The 14,938-nt window shown below is 36.7% G+C and overlaps 1 protein-coding gene across 1 annotated transcript; it reads right to left on the bottom strand.

Moving 5' to 3' along the window:
• Positions 1-1,681: 1,681 nt before the first annotated feature.
• On the bottom strand, positions 1,682-13,133 carry LOC120626986 (saccharopine dehydrogenase-like oxidoreductase; the record flags this gene model as incomplete). Its single annotated transcript, XM_039894822.1, has 9 exons — positions 13,097-13,133; positions 10,841-11,012; positions 10,329-10,516; positions 8,411-8,540; positions 6,817-6,928; positions 6,115-6,186; positions 4,836-5,229; positions 3,061-3,155; positions 1,682-1,769 (listed from the first exon to the last, which is right to left on the bottom strand). Coding segments are annotated over exons 1-9 (1,269 nt in total), but the record flags the coding sequence as incomplete, so codon positions are not given.
• Positions 13,134-14,938: the final 1,805 nt, after the last annotated feature.

Raw genomic sequence — 14,938 nt, forward strand, 5'->3', positions numbered from 1 at the left:
AAATGTATGCATTGGTACGTCAAGAATTACCTTAGGAATCATGTTGTAAAAGCGTATACTCAACCCCACAAAGGAGTTCTGCACCTTTCGCAGACGATATGCAGATATCACTAATTTATGACCGTTTCTGGTAAGTCGATTGTTAATTTCAGCTTTTGATTTATAAAAAGTAATATTTTGCCTCACAAAGACTATATTATTATAAATGTATTGCGAAGCTACTGTAAGAATGCCTATTTGTTGAAATTTTTCACGAAGCGATTCGCGTGATCCAAGTTTATATATTGATCGTACGGCTCTTTTCTGTAGTATAACTACTTAAGTACGTTGTAAATTACGTTATTGTAAGTTACGTAAAGCTTGATGTAAACGTACTGCTACGTAATGTAAACATGGTGTTTGCTACAGGCGTAATATTGTCCTGTTTTGTGACGTAAATTAAGTATGGCCGTCTAGGATTTTTTTCTCAGAGTATGAGAAATGCTTACGCCCAGCCCTATGTCAGCCAGGCGATGGAATATTGTGTTGTCACTGTCAGCTATGATGGATAGTTTCTTTCCGTTAGTGTATGAATCTAATCTTGTCTTGGACAACTGATAATGACTGGTAGATGTCGACCTTCCAAACAAAGTTAATAGTTATATAAAATTACATATATGAAAAGAACATCTTAAACACCTAACAATTAAACAGGCAAATCATATTCAAAAATTCAAAATTCATTTATTTAAAGTAGGCCTAATATAGCTAAGCACTTTTGAAACGTCAACTTTTCCAAGATCAACAATTTACATTTTGCATTTTAACATTCATTTTTCTATCTTGTGAGAGCTGAAAGCAGAGCCGGATGCTTCCCAGCAACCTTGTCATTAAGAAATACATCAATTGTATAGTAACCTCGCTGTAATAAATGTGTTTTAACAAATTCTTTCAACTTATGCATTGGCAGGTCCAAAATGCCCTTAGGAATCATGTTATAAAAGCGTATACTCAATCCCACAAATGACTTCTGCACCTTTCGCAGACGATATGCAGATGACAATAATTTATGACCCTATCTATCACAAACTGGTTAAAAACTCTTAACCTACAAGGATACAGAGGAAATACCATTGTGTATATCTACTTGTATCTTGGTACCTATAATATATAAATATTTAGATCATTAAAAGGAAGTCGCATAGTCCTTATGTTAAACTAAATGAGAAGTATTTCACGGTCTCCACGATACAGGCTACCTATTTTGGAGACCACTAGCAATTGATTTTTGTAATATTTTTGAAAATAAAGTTATTTAATTATCTTATTATTATATTTATTAAAATTAAATGATACACCTACTCCTTACAAAGTTGTAAGTAGGCTACGTACACAACGTAGAGTAAAATAAATAAATAAATATACTACGACAATACACACACCGCCATCTAGCCCCAAAGTAAGCGTAGCTTGTGTTATGGGTGCTAAGATGACTGATGAATATTTTATGAATAATATACATAAATACTTATAATATACAAATAAACTATAAACACCCAGACACTGAAAAACATTCATGTTCATCACACAAACGTTTTCCAGTAGTGGGAATCAAACCCACGGCCTTAGACACTGCGCCAATCGGCCGTCAAATTGGGGTATATTTATTGAAACTAAAGAATTATTTAGTAATATTTTGATCGATAATTTCGAATTTAACATTATTTTCCTGTAGATTTTTAATTAAGCTTGTGTTCCGGAACGCAACACCGGGCGTCATGACACCGCTGCTGCAATGAAAAATTCGTTTGTTAAAAGTTAGTATATACCCATATATATACAGTATATCAATTTATATGTTGCTTTCTAGGTATATTTTACATGTTCCTACGTTCACGTACCTACACAAATCAAGAACGTACAGAAACCGTTTACACGACTTATATTGAAAACTACAAAACCACTCGACTTTATTAGTGTTTATCGAGTTTACTAATATATTTACCTCTAATGTTCTAAACGTTTACGATAAAATGGGAAAAGATTCTCAGCTAGCAACATTACGCGGATGAGAAGAGAGACGTGCGCGTGACGTTTTTACTGTGTTTGTAAACAATGCATGCAACAATGGTTCAATGAGGGTTCTGGGTGTTCGTAAGTCTGTAAGTACCTACTTTTTTTTATTTATTAATTCTAATACATGTTAGTTTTTGACTGCAATCTCACCTGGTAGTAAGCGAAGATGCAGTCCAAGATGGTAGCGGGCTGACCTGTATTGGAGTATGGTTTTCATACCCTAACCGGCTTCTACGCGACATCGCACCGGAACACTAAATCGCTTAGCGGCACGTCTTTGTCGGCAGTGTGGTAACTAGCCACGGCCAAAGCCTCTCACACGACCAGACCAGAGAAAATTCAGAAATTATAAATACCCAAATTGAACCTGTCGGGAATCGAACCCGGGACCTCCTACTTAAATTCACAGCGTACTTTTGAAGCGTTAATACATTTAACATGTTACACTAATTTTTTTTTTAAGGGACTTTTATAGGATTCCCTATATGTCAGCCCCATCGTTACACACAATATGAATCCTAAATATACATAAATCTTAAACTACAACAATTTGAGAGAATCACCAACGAATTCTTCTTTTTGTTATCTTCATCTAACAGTCTAGTTAATGTTAACCTATGAAGTTAGAGCAATTCATAGCTTTTTTATCATACATGTAATCCTCAATATTATCGTTAAGACGGTGTCCATACTTCGCTGCGTAAGCGCGTTTGCACTCCAACGTGACCGATTACGATATCGATTATCTCATTCCATGAATTCTTTAACGGCCCGTCCTTTTGGATAAGACCGTAGAAGAATTTAAGGATATATTTTTAAAAAGAGAGACGCGGAAGGAAGTATTTAAATCTTTATATCCTGATTTTTAATCTAAACTAACGGCCATAATTTCCTCGCACGATGCCGCAAGCGATGAAATCTTTGCGTTGCGTCAACGCATCGCAGTGTTGTGGTTTCGCCCTTATACCCGGGGAAAATAAAGTGCGTGCGCAGACAGATTCGTACCTATTCAGCATTTTGTCCTGCTCCTGAAGAATGGCGAGTGCACAGAAAATTGCAACTACAGCTGTGCCCACGTACGCGGGGTCCGCTCCGGAGACCTGGTCGCATAAGCAAAATAACTATGTCAATTATTCATTACCAAGCTATTCATATGAACTGCTTTTAATTGGTACAGGACGGGTTTGTCTGGGAGTGATAAGCTGAAGCGGTGTAAGCTAAGTGGGTTGGAGCTCGATTTCACTTTCGGGGACAGAGTTCGAATCCCAGCACGCAACTCGCACTTTTTACACGCTTTATATTAGCTTCACTTGTATGTTTGTTTGTAACCGACTTCTTTGGGCGCGATTTTGACCCACTTTAAACGGTCAGATTTCTTTCAAACTTTGTAGACATATCGAGGACCGATGACAATACACTAATCTGCAAAGATTATTCCAATTTTCACTATAAAAAATAAGATTTTTTACTAATTACTACAGCGCCATCTAGACCCAAATGTAAAAAACCTATGGCGTTCGCGTACCTAACAAATTACACAGAAAACATTTAGCTACTAGATGGTAGAGGGCGTTAGCTATTACTTTTTAATGGCCTGTTTTAAATAATAATTAGAACTTGCATTTCGAGAGACGGGCACACTGAATAAAAAAAAAATATTTTATCTCTTTAATGGTGGATGGGTTACCGATTAATTTTGCTCTAATAAAAATAATAGATCAAGAAAAACTAAAAAAAATCGCTATTATGAATAAACTAAAAGAAAGAAGTTTAGTTTTTTATACCAAGCGTGTTTTTTTAGTTTGTTTGAACTATTTAATTATTATTTAGGTTATGTGCGTTTTAAGTAATTAAACTATCACTTGCTTCAACGGTGAATGAAAACATCGTGAGGAAACCTGCATGCCTGAGAGTACTCCGTAACGTTCTCAAGGGCGTCTACCAACCCGCACTGGGCCAGCGTGGTGGACTACGGCCTTAACCCTTCTCATTCTGAGCGGAGAGCCGTGGCCAGTGGTAGGCCGATAATTTGACTGATCATGGCGATAAAGAATATGGACTGCCATATACACTTTTCTAGAAATTTCTGCTTGGTCTTCAGTTCACCGCTAAAGCAATTATTGTTTCGGATGGACTGTATCTGATAACCAATTATGGGTTGTAACAGCGTCGCCAGGCTATGGGGGTAGTGAAGTAGAACCGCCATGCTTATTTGTGCCGCTGAACAACTTTGCTGCAACGCTTTGTACCGGTCTGAAGGGCATTGTTGCCGGTGTAAGAAAATTGAATGATATACCTACTCATTATAAAGTAGTTAGTAGGTGCTCTACGTAGAGACCCTACTTTAGCCGAGTATAGTATGAGACGGAACTTTTATTTCAGCATTGTTGCAATGCTGTGCTATTACAGGCAAATGAGGCTAAACATCGCCTCAAAATGATAAACACAGAGTGCCACGTTACAGAACGTATTCCTTGCATGCCCTGTGAAGTGTTGCTATTTATAAGCGCTGGTTTTCCATTTACTATCAGGTGAACCATCTGCTTGGAAACTCCTCTAAGATACTATAAAAAATGGTATCTAGGAGTGGCGTGCAATGGGTTTCTTACCAGGGTATGCATACAGCGGGAAAATTGCGTAAAACGGCTAAAACCCTCCTGCTATACAAGTTGGATATCAATTTTACGGTAGGCAGTGCTTTGGTGCATTTATGAAGTGCACGTCACTGCTAATAGGTAGGTAACACTATTTTATATTGTATTTTAATGAAAACAACTTACACTCACTCTACCTACGACCTTTTTGCTGGGTGGAGTTTGTTCAACATCATCCCCTGTCACCCAACCCTCCCCAAACATCTCATACTGGAAGCACATATCATCCATTACCCCATCTTCAGGGTGGTCATACGTCACTATTCCAAACGAGCAGATCCTCGGATAATTTAATAGCAATTTCCTCAAGCACGGTATTTTGCTAAACATAAACAGTAAGGCGCCGGCCAAAACTACACCAAACGCGGTGCAAATAGATGAGAAAGTTATATAGGCTTTGTACTGAGCTGGTCGCTTTTGTTCTGCAGATAGTAAATGTCGTTGGGTTATGTCAACTACCGCTGCGTCAGTGCCCGGGAAAGGAAGACACCATCTGTTCAATCTTTTGTGGACGAGACATCTGAAAGAAAATGAAAATGGATGAACAAAAATACATTATTAAAATCATTGAATTAACAAGATATAACCCGAAAAAATAGTTATTCTTTATTCTACCACAAGTTAAACCTTGCCTGCAATTTGTAGTAAGTAATGATGGAGTCTAAGATGCTAACGGGCTGACCTAAAAGTTCATTAGTTATAACGCGCTAAACTCAGGAAATATCAACTTGATTTATAAAATCTTTTTCAATTCGATAGCAAAATTCTCTTAAAAGTTTATACGGTATTTAACGTCACACTACGATACTTAGGTTCCAAATATAAAGTGGTAATAGCGCAAGTAGACAAGTCGACGCGGTGGATCGGTGTACACAATATACCAAATATTGTGTAAATTAGAGGAAAGAATTTTGCATGGGAAACACATCTTAAGACTTACGCAGACGGAGTCGCGAGAACCATTAATAAATTAAATATATACTGAATCGCTAAATCAGAATAGGTTAAGTAATAGACTCGGATTATATATTCATGTGATATAATGTGATGCTTATCTAAAAAATACTTTGCTTTAAAATCATGTACTAGGATATGATTTTGTCTCATTATCAACATAACAATAAATTTACATACCTATAAACAAAATAAGTTTGCACGACTGTCAATTGGTAACCTACTCTGGAGTCTGTTAGGTATATATAAATCGTTCTTGACATGAGCAATTTTGACTTCAGTGTTTAAGTTGAGTTATGACGTAGCTCGTCCGGGAAAGTACTATAGCCATGCTTATTTCTGCAGCCGGCAGTATGATTACGTATATCGCGTCTAGCGTCACTTTTGTTTATTTACTGTATGGAAAAGTTACGCTTGGCAGCAGTGAGAGATTAAAAAGAAAATTGCTTACCTACGTTTCAGCTCAGGTACAAACTGCGGTGTCAATGAGTTTTTATGTTCCTTCAAAGGCATAGCGGCCATGCTGTAGGCATACAAACATAGTATCATTAAAAAAAGGCTAAGAGCTAGTGAGACTCGCACAATAAGGGGTTCCGTACCGAGGAGCAGTATGTATGTATACTAGTATAGTCAGTACATTGAAAATTTAATTTGTATCCATAAAAATATAACAAAATTTTAAAATAAAATGGACTGTAATAATATAAATATTAGAAGTGAAAATAAACTCGTGCGGTTTAATAGGCTACAGAAAATTGCTAGGACAATTGTATATTATTTTATAACAAATTACCCAATGAAATATTTGACATGTCTCTCAATAACTTCAAAGTTTTTATGAAAGGTAAATGCTATTATAATGTTAAGGATTACTTCTTAATATCTAATATTAATTTACTGTGAGATGGTGATAAAAAAAAATGCTCTCGGGCGTGCAGGCTCCTCACGATGTTTTCCTTCACATTTTTAATTACTTAAAACGAACATAATTTAGAAAAGTTAGAGGTGCGTGCTGGGATTCGAACTCGGCTTCCCGAAAGTGAAGTCGAGCTCCTGCCCACTGCGCTATCATTGCTTCGAAACAAATAAATGAATCATGTAAAATAGCTATCGGTATACCTATATTGATGTGGTGTTGTTATGTACTGTTTACCTATTTATCATGGACTCCCAACTGCTGTAGCGAACGACACCTTTTGTCCTTTCAGCCAACAGCTTTTGTGGAAAATGCATTATTAAATACGACTCGACAGAATTCAGTGTACCTAAAAACAAATAAAACATGAATGTCCTATGTATGGCTTTTCCGATGAGACTCTTAGAGTTTGAGTACTCTTTTCGATTATCACATCTCTACAGTGTTAAATAAAAAACCAGAAAGCTCTCGGTCTGTAGTTATTTGCACTAAAACTAAAAACTTTTGTAATACGACTTTAAACTCGATAGTTTGTGAAATAATCGATATTGAATATTTTACATAGATACTTTACTTGTTTCTACTCTGTATTGTATCATCGGCAACCACGACTCGAACTTGCGGTCACGTGCCAGACTACGTTGCGTGGTCGAATCACATGTATTTCGTTCCACAGTGTAATGTCAATTTTGTATTATATAAATAACTACTCAATTTTGAAAAAGTCGTAGATCTAAAGTTGTTATTTTAATGATAGGATCTACAAGGCCGAAAGTTGTCTGTTAATTTTTATTATATAAAAGAAATATCTAGTATAAATGTTTTGCCTCTATAGTTTATGGAGTGTGTTGTAGTGTAGTGGTTAGCAAGCTCAACTGCGGATCACAAGGTCCCGGTTTCGAAACCCGGGTCGAGCCCAGCCCGAGACACACAACAAAAGGTATTGTGTATTTTATATTAAAGAAAGTTGCGTACCAGCCCGAAGCCCAGCAACCCGCATTTAAGAAGGATGGTGGATCTATGTTCTAAAACCCGCCTCTCCTATGAGAGATAAGGCCTGTGCCCAGAATTAGGGCTGCGCTGATGATGCCTTGACATGAGTTCGGTTTCCAGGTCCGAGCAAAATTGTTAGATATTGGATTTTCTCTCAGAAAATTCCTAGTACAAGTCCGTAAGTCAGTAATTGAAGTTATCTACAAGGCAATCTTGTGCCATAAGTGTAAAGAACGTATATTCGCCCTCGAACCATTCGTTGCCATGTGTGGAGGTTTTTTTCCGGATTGTGCGTAGATTTACTCTAATGATTTTAACACCGTAACGCGGGCTTGTTGATGTGCCACGGAATGGGGCTCTACAAGGAAGAGTTTGAGCCCTAGGGCTCTAAGAAGCGAAGGGATTGTCAGCCTGAGGGTGCCTCATGTGAGGCGGAACCTGGACTCAGGCGTTATTATTGTTAGAGTGAAGGTTCTTCACTCCAAGAGTCCCACGTCCTGATGACTTCAGAAGTCGGGGACCTGATGTAGAGGTGTGCGCGGCCTCCCTCCCAATCCCGCTTTAGCATGCTCCAAGTTAATAAGTCTCGTAAACAGGAAGCTAGTGTCATTTGTGCAAGTTTAGTACGTCTCGTATACAGGTCGCAAGTGTCTTTTCTGCCACTTTAGAACGTCCATTCAAGTTTAGTGTATTTTAGTGTAGTTATAGTGTACGTTATAACTTTCCATATAGCCCCGACACTATGGGAATGAAACCAGGACCTCCACATATCCACAAGACCACAGCTCCCACCACTAAACCGGAGAGGGGGTCAATAATAATTATATGCTGCTTTTACCGCCAAAATTGTTTTGCAAATATATAACGCCCAGATCAGCCGGAACACTGCTGAGGCCACACGTGGTGACCACGGCGACCCCCGCCTCTCGCGCCATTTGGTCGTATTTCTGCTGTAGAATCTCCAAAAACTGCAAGAATTCAGCAGACAAAAATCTTGTGGTGGTAGCCACGTTACCAAAGCAGATGGCGCCACAAGGTCCTACATCGCGCTTTCGAAGTTTAAACAAATGAAGGGCATAATTATGTGGGGCGAAGTTCAACGCGTCTTTTGTGGAAATAAAAAATCGAAGTGTACATGCCGATTGTATTGAAAAATCTCCTTTACTCTGCAGAGACTTGGGCTCTATACCGCAAGCATATTCGTGCATTAGATAGATTTCACCTTAAATGCCTAAAGATATACAGAACATCAGGTGGTCCGATCGCTTATATTTTTTTAACCACTCTAGAACGGGCGGGAGATAAAAATTATATCCCCCGATTATATCACCTGACAAGGGATATAATTTACGTACCCACCTGCTAAATCACTGGAACATGGAATAGCAGAAGTTCAACCCCGTTTATTAATACACATATATTATTTGGATATTATTTCCACTTGTGCGCGTGTTAGGAAATAGGGAATTACAGCACTTTATCTATAATAAACCCGATGATTATATTAAATGTATCAACAAATCATAGTTTGTATACTCATTGATAATGTATTGAAAATAGAATAATGGACTTTAGTAGACTGTCAAATAAAAGTATAGGATCTATGGCGGGAGACGCGAGTTTGACAAGTTAGATTGGCGGCAAAGAAAAGTGAGGACGGATATAAAAATGAATTAATTAAGAAAAGGAGATTAAGTAAAGTATTGTGGATAGAACGTTACAAATTGGGTTGAGATGATTTATAATGGAAACGATACACTTAAAGAAATATTGTTGTGGCGAAACAAGTCGTATGTACTGGTGATGGAGTTGTTAAAAGTTGTTGGTACTATGGTTGTACCTGATGTTGCATTAGATAAGTATATCTCATCCTTTGGTTTATTTAGGTATCATATATGGAGCCCTAGCATAACTTTATACCGACAGTTTATGTAGCAGAGGTTGCTCTATACAAACAACTTGTTCCAAAAGTCCTGATGTTATAGGTGATAATAGTAGTTATGTTTTACCTGTCTTAAAATATGTCTTGTATCAAAGGGCCTAGCGTTATTGCATATGACAATGTTGTAATTGTGTTGATAAGTTGTTTTAATTGATTGAATAAAAGAGCAACTGTAGAGTTTCTTGCCAGTGGTCTTCTCTGCCGAAGACAGCATTCCGAACTGGTAGTAGAGTCATTTGAAGGTAACAAGTAATATGAATTATAGAGATGCTTAATATACAGTATTAGAGTCAGTCCAGTTGTTTTATTTCACTCCTTGGGAAGTCAGGTTTATAGAGTACAGACCCACAACACTGCTCTAAAGCAGGTTGGTGGGCTTTAAAGATTTCTTTTAGAAAATGAATACTTTAATAGGAAGGAAGAATAATAGTTATGAGAATAAATGATTACTGATAAGAAACTAGGTATTTAGCTTCAATAATACTGTTAATTAATGAAAGATCTAAGTGCCATCCTGAACATTGTGGGTATTGCAGTGAATATCTGAATACATGGGCCCTCCCATATCTTTATATTTTTTTAGCACGCGCGTGCTCTCGGAGTTGATAAAGCTGTGGGATAAGATACATTTTTATCCTTTCCCCGGGGATATAATTGTCTCCTGCCCATGCTAGCCGTGCTGTATCGATATAGGTAAAAATAAAAATGGAGAAGAAGATAAGAAAATTTAAAATGTTCAGGACCTTCGCAGATAGAAGACCACAGAATCGCTAATCAGTTCCCCATTCTACATCAAAAGTAATAAATCTCTTACCAGTTTCTCGCCACTGACATCTACATAATGCGCTCCGTAGCGAATAGACGTCTCGACCACCGGCTGTCCGAACTTCACGAAGGGTCCGCAGCAGTTCAACACCAGCTTGGCCTGCTGACACATCGACATCAGCGACGCTTCGTCGTCCACATCAGCTATTATGATCCTTACGGAAGATAAGTCTGAACCTGGAGTTCATAGAAATAGTTATTAAAAATTCTGAATTTATTTGTTTCAAGTATGCCTACTTTGTAAGTATTATTTGGATATTGTTTCCACTTATGCGCCAGTACTCTGAGAGTTGATAAAGCTGTGGGAGAAGATAAATTTGTATCCTTTCCGTACAGCTCGTAAGAAAGGCCCGCACTAAACTTAGCCGGTTTTTATGTTGTGGACCCTATTTAGACCTTTAGACCTTTAGTCTGAATCCACTTAGTTATCACCGTCAGCTCACAATGAATAAAACATTTTTGAACTTGAATTTATAGGTAAACTGTATATTTGTTTCTTACCACTTTTCTTAGCGGCATCCCTGAGTACCATTTCCAAACGTTCCCGGTTCCGACCAGCAACTGCCCAGGTGAACCCGGGGTAGCTTCGACAAATGCGAGCTAACTCTTGGACCACATGCTTGCCCGTATATCCGCTGGCGCCGAACACCACTAGATCCAATCGGGCTGGTGTCTTGAAAAAAATACGGAAATTATCATAGGTTACCTGAGTGAACTCTGATCTCTCAGACAGCTTAAGCCTAATTTGCTCTACTCCGCGAAAAGCAGGAGAATCTGAATGATGTAATTTTAAATTTCCCCAATCCTTATACTCCACACCAAACAGATCTTCGGCAACGCTACGCACGCGTCACCCCGAAACCGGAGCATCGAGGAGATGAAAGGTTCAAGATCGTACCGCCTGGCGATCCTTATGAGTAGGTACCTAGAACTGACAAGGATGGCCACGGCCCTAGACCGTGAGGTCATCACGAAAAGAAGAAGAAGAACCTAAAGTGGACAGTAACAATATTAAAATTTGCGTTTGGAACCCTCCTAGCTTTAGTTTTAAGTTAACGAATGCAATTAACACCATCACCTAACATAAGTGTTAACATGTTAAATGTATGAACGCTTCATAACTGCCTGTATAAAGTCTACAAGAATAAAACATTTTTGAATTAGAGTTTGAATTTAAACTCCAATAACGTTTAAGTATTTAGAAAATCTTACATTACTGTGGGTGATTTTCTGCTCTCTTATTTAAATGACAAACATGACAGCCAGTCACAAAAGGTTATGAGGTTTTTGATCTACCGCAGCACTTTTAACCCCCGGCGCCAACCCAACGGAGTCAACGGAGTGTTCTAAGTTTGACGTGTTTGTGTGAGTGTGTCTGTCTGTGGCATCGTATTTCCCGAACGGTTTTACCAATTTTTATTTTGTTAGATGTTGTTTGAAAGGTAGGAATTAGGAGTAGATATATTAAGGAATTAGGCAAGAGTGTTGTTAGCTGTTTGATGACAATCGGTCAAAGATGGCCGCCGCAACAAAATACGCCGATTTTTTTTTTTCATAACTCTCTTAACAAGGGCTTGACTTGTTGAATAATTTACACTATATTGAAAGTTGGGGGTTTATTTATATTTTATTCTTTTAAATTAGGTTCCACTGCTTAGTAACGCACATTTGTCTTTTACCCTCCGAAAGGGCAAATATTTCTATTTAAGAACTGAGTTACTACACTATTGACTATATTAAATAACTACTGAAATAAAAAAAAACGCTTTGCCTTACAAGTGATTACCTATTCTACATCGCACCATTGAAATTTACAAAATTTTCGTACTAATCGTTAAATTAAAAAAATCTTAATATATTTATTATTTACACAGTATTATTTGCTGCATTAAAATATGAAGAATTTACTATCTGATTTTGATAATCTGCTTTAATAAGTGCATGTTTTACACCTTTTAAATAGAACTTTATTTAATTTTCGATTAAATAAAATAATTAAAAAAAAGTGTGACTTCAAAGTCAAAGACAAAGTCAAAAATTAGGTATAAATAAGTAGGCCCATATGTAGCACTTTTGAAGCGTACATTGAGAATTACACGGTAGTGAGATGATGGCGATAACTATATTCGTAAACTTAAAATTAAAGCTACGAAGGTTCCAAACGTGTCCTGGTCTATGAAGAAGCCCTCAACAAACTTCGACGGTCGTATTTTTTGTTATCACCATCTCACATTGTCATTTAAAATTATTAGAAGTGCAATAATTCACACCCAAGCTTTTTTATCGATTACGTAGTCCTTTTTACTATAATAGGAGTTTTCTATAAGCTTACTTTTAAAACAAACTGAACTTTTTTAGGAGAGATCTCTAAGAGGTCAATGGGTAGTTTATTGTAGAATTGTATGCATTTTCCTTTAAACGAATTATGAATTTTATGTAACCAAGTATATTGCACTGTAAGTTTATTCTTACTTCTAATGTTTAAATTATTGCAGTCACATTTATTCTTTTAATTTAGAAATGTTTCTCTACACTGTCATTATTTTAAATTCTTTAAAAACCTACATTTAAAATAACCTAAACCAATTAATAACCGAACCCTCTAACGCTAACCAGTGAGATCGGTCTAAGCCGTAGAAATCTTAATAACAGTTTGTTGTCATAAATATTTCTATGTGAGAGGAGCCCAGAGATGTGCCCAGCATATTATAATTCTATTTATAATCTAAAACGTACAATACAGGCCTGGCTACATACCTTAATAATAGGGTCCATAACGCGTCTTGTTTAAGAGTCACCTCAGATTGTTCTGATATGCAATTTTTCCCGTCTCAGTTGCGATTTCCTTTAGGGCGACTCCAAACGATAGACTAATGTTCTGAACATGATCAAATGATCGGCATTACGTCACGCGTCAGCCGTGCAATTTATACATACATATATATCCTATACACAAAAGCTTAGAGTTTGTGTCTAACAACTATTCACATCAGGATATATTATAAAATATTTCAATAAAACATGATCATAAGAAATAACCTCATGTAGCAAATTATCTGTACTGCAATAAGATCTGGGATCTTATAACCAACTTCCGGTACCTACTAAAAAGTTAAAGACATGGTGTTTGTTCCCTACACATAATTAGTGAATATAAAATACACAATTGGGAACACAGAAAGGATTATACATACATTTCAGCATAGTAACTTTTATGAAACATTAAGAACACTTACTCATCTTAATTCTAGCAGCATGGAGACATAGCTCACCCAATAATAACACAAGACTCCATCCCTTTTTCGAGTTGCAGTGTTTTTTATATCTATAAAGATAGATGAGAAACGACGTCCCACCACCTTCCCATCGAATATATTTTACAACCACAACAACAAGTAAATTGTTTAATTGTGTTTAATATTATAATAACTTTACCAGAGGTACCTTTTACCATAAATCATAATTAAAAATGATATCAATTATGAAATAGTTGCTTTAACTAGTATCCTCGAGTCTTACTTAACCAGTACATAATATTATGACTCAATAATAGAATCATTTACATCAAAGTATTTCTTTAATGATTATAAATTCTTAATAACTATATCTCTATATTAATTCTTATTCATTTAAATAATATCCAGGAAGTATAATAAGAAGAATAGTAAAAATAAATCAAGCAGTAAACTACTTCAGTTATGGTCTGCCAACTGCAAAGATACAACAGAACACACACACACTTGTACAACTGAATAGAGATGCCATACTTAAAAATACCATAGAGTAACATAACTTTTCAAAATTATATAAACAATAATATTCCAATATTCAATTACGTAAAGAGAGAAGTATACTTACTTACTTATAAACTCTGAGTATATTGTAACACTTGCCTTTACTTCTTACTTCTTTCTTCTTGGCCTTCTCTACTACTGAACTATCCATTGGGTTCTCTCTTTCACTTCCTTCTTTTCAAATTTTGAGTCAACACAATAATTTTATTTTTTATTTTTTATACAATACATCGCCATCTAGCCCCAAAGTAAGCGTAGCTTGTGTTATGGGTACTAAGATGACTGTGAATATTATTATGAATAATATATAATTATGAATAATATATAATTATGAATAATATATAATTATGAATAATATATATATAAAAACTTATAATATACAGATGAACACCCAGACACTGAAAAAAACATTCATGTTCATCACACAAACATTTTCCAGTTGTGGGAATCGAACCCACGGCCTTTGACTCAGAAAGCCGGGTCGCTGCCCACTGCACCAGTCGGCCGTCAATTAAATGACAACTACGACAGCTCCTTTAAGAGCGAACCTACTGAGAGGATAAAAAAAACGAACCGTCTTTGAATCCAAAGATCCTCATAGACGTCTGTTTATTTTCCATTTCGTATCACCTTTCTAACTTTCACAACGCTAGTACGACTCAAACTCAACCATGGGATGGTCCCGAACTGCCTACTTTCCTTGAGCTTTGCTGATCGAGCAATGTTATAACATTAGGGGTTCTCATTTGTTGCGCGAAGAACAAATAGAGCAGTCGTATACGTCTGAATCGTGCAAACTCTTCTA

This window comes from Pararge aegeria, chromosome 10, assembly GCF_905163445.1.
Source record: "Pararge aegeria chromosome 10, ilParAegt1.1, whole genome shotgun sequence".
Lineage (NCBI taxonomy): Eukaryota > Metazoa > Arthropoda > Insecta > Lepidoptera > Nymphalidae > Pararge > Pararge aegeria.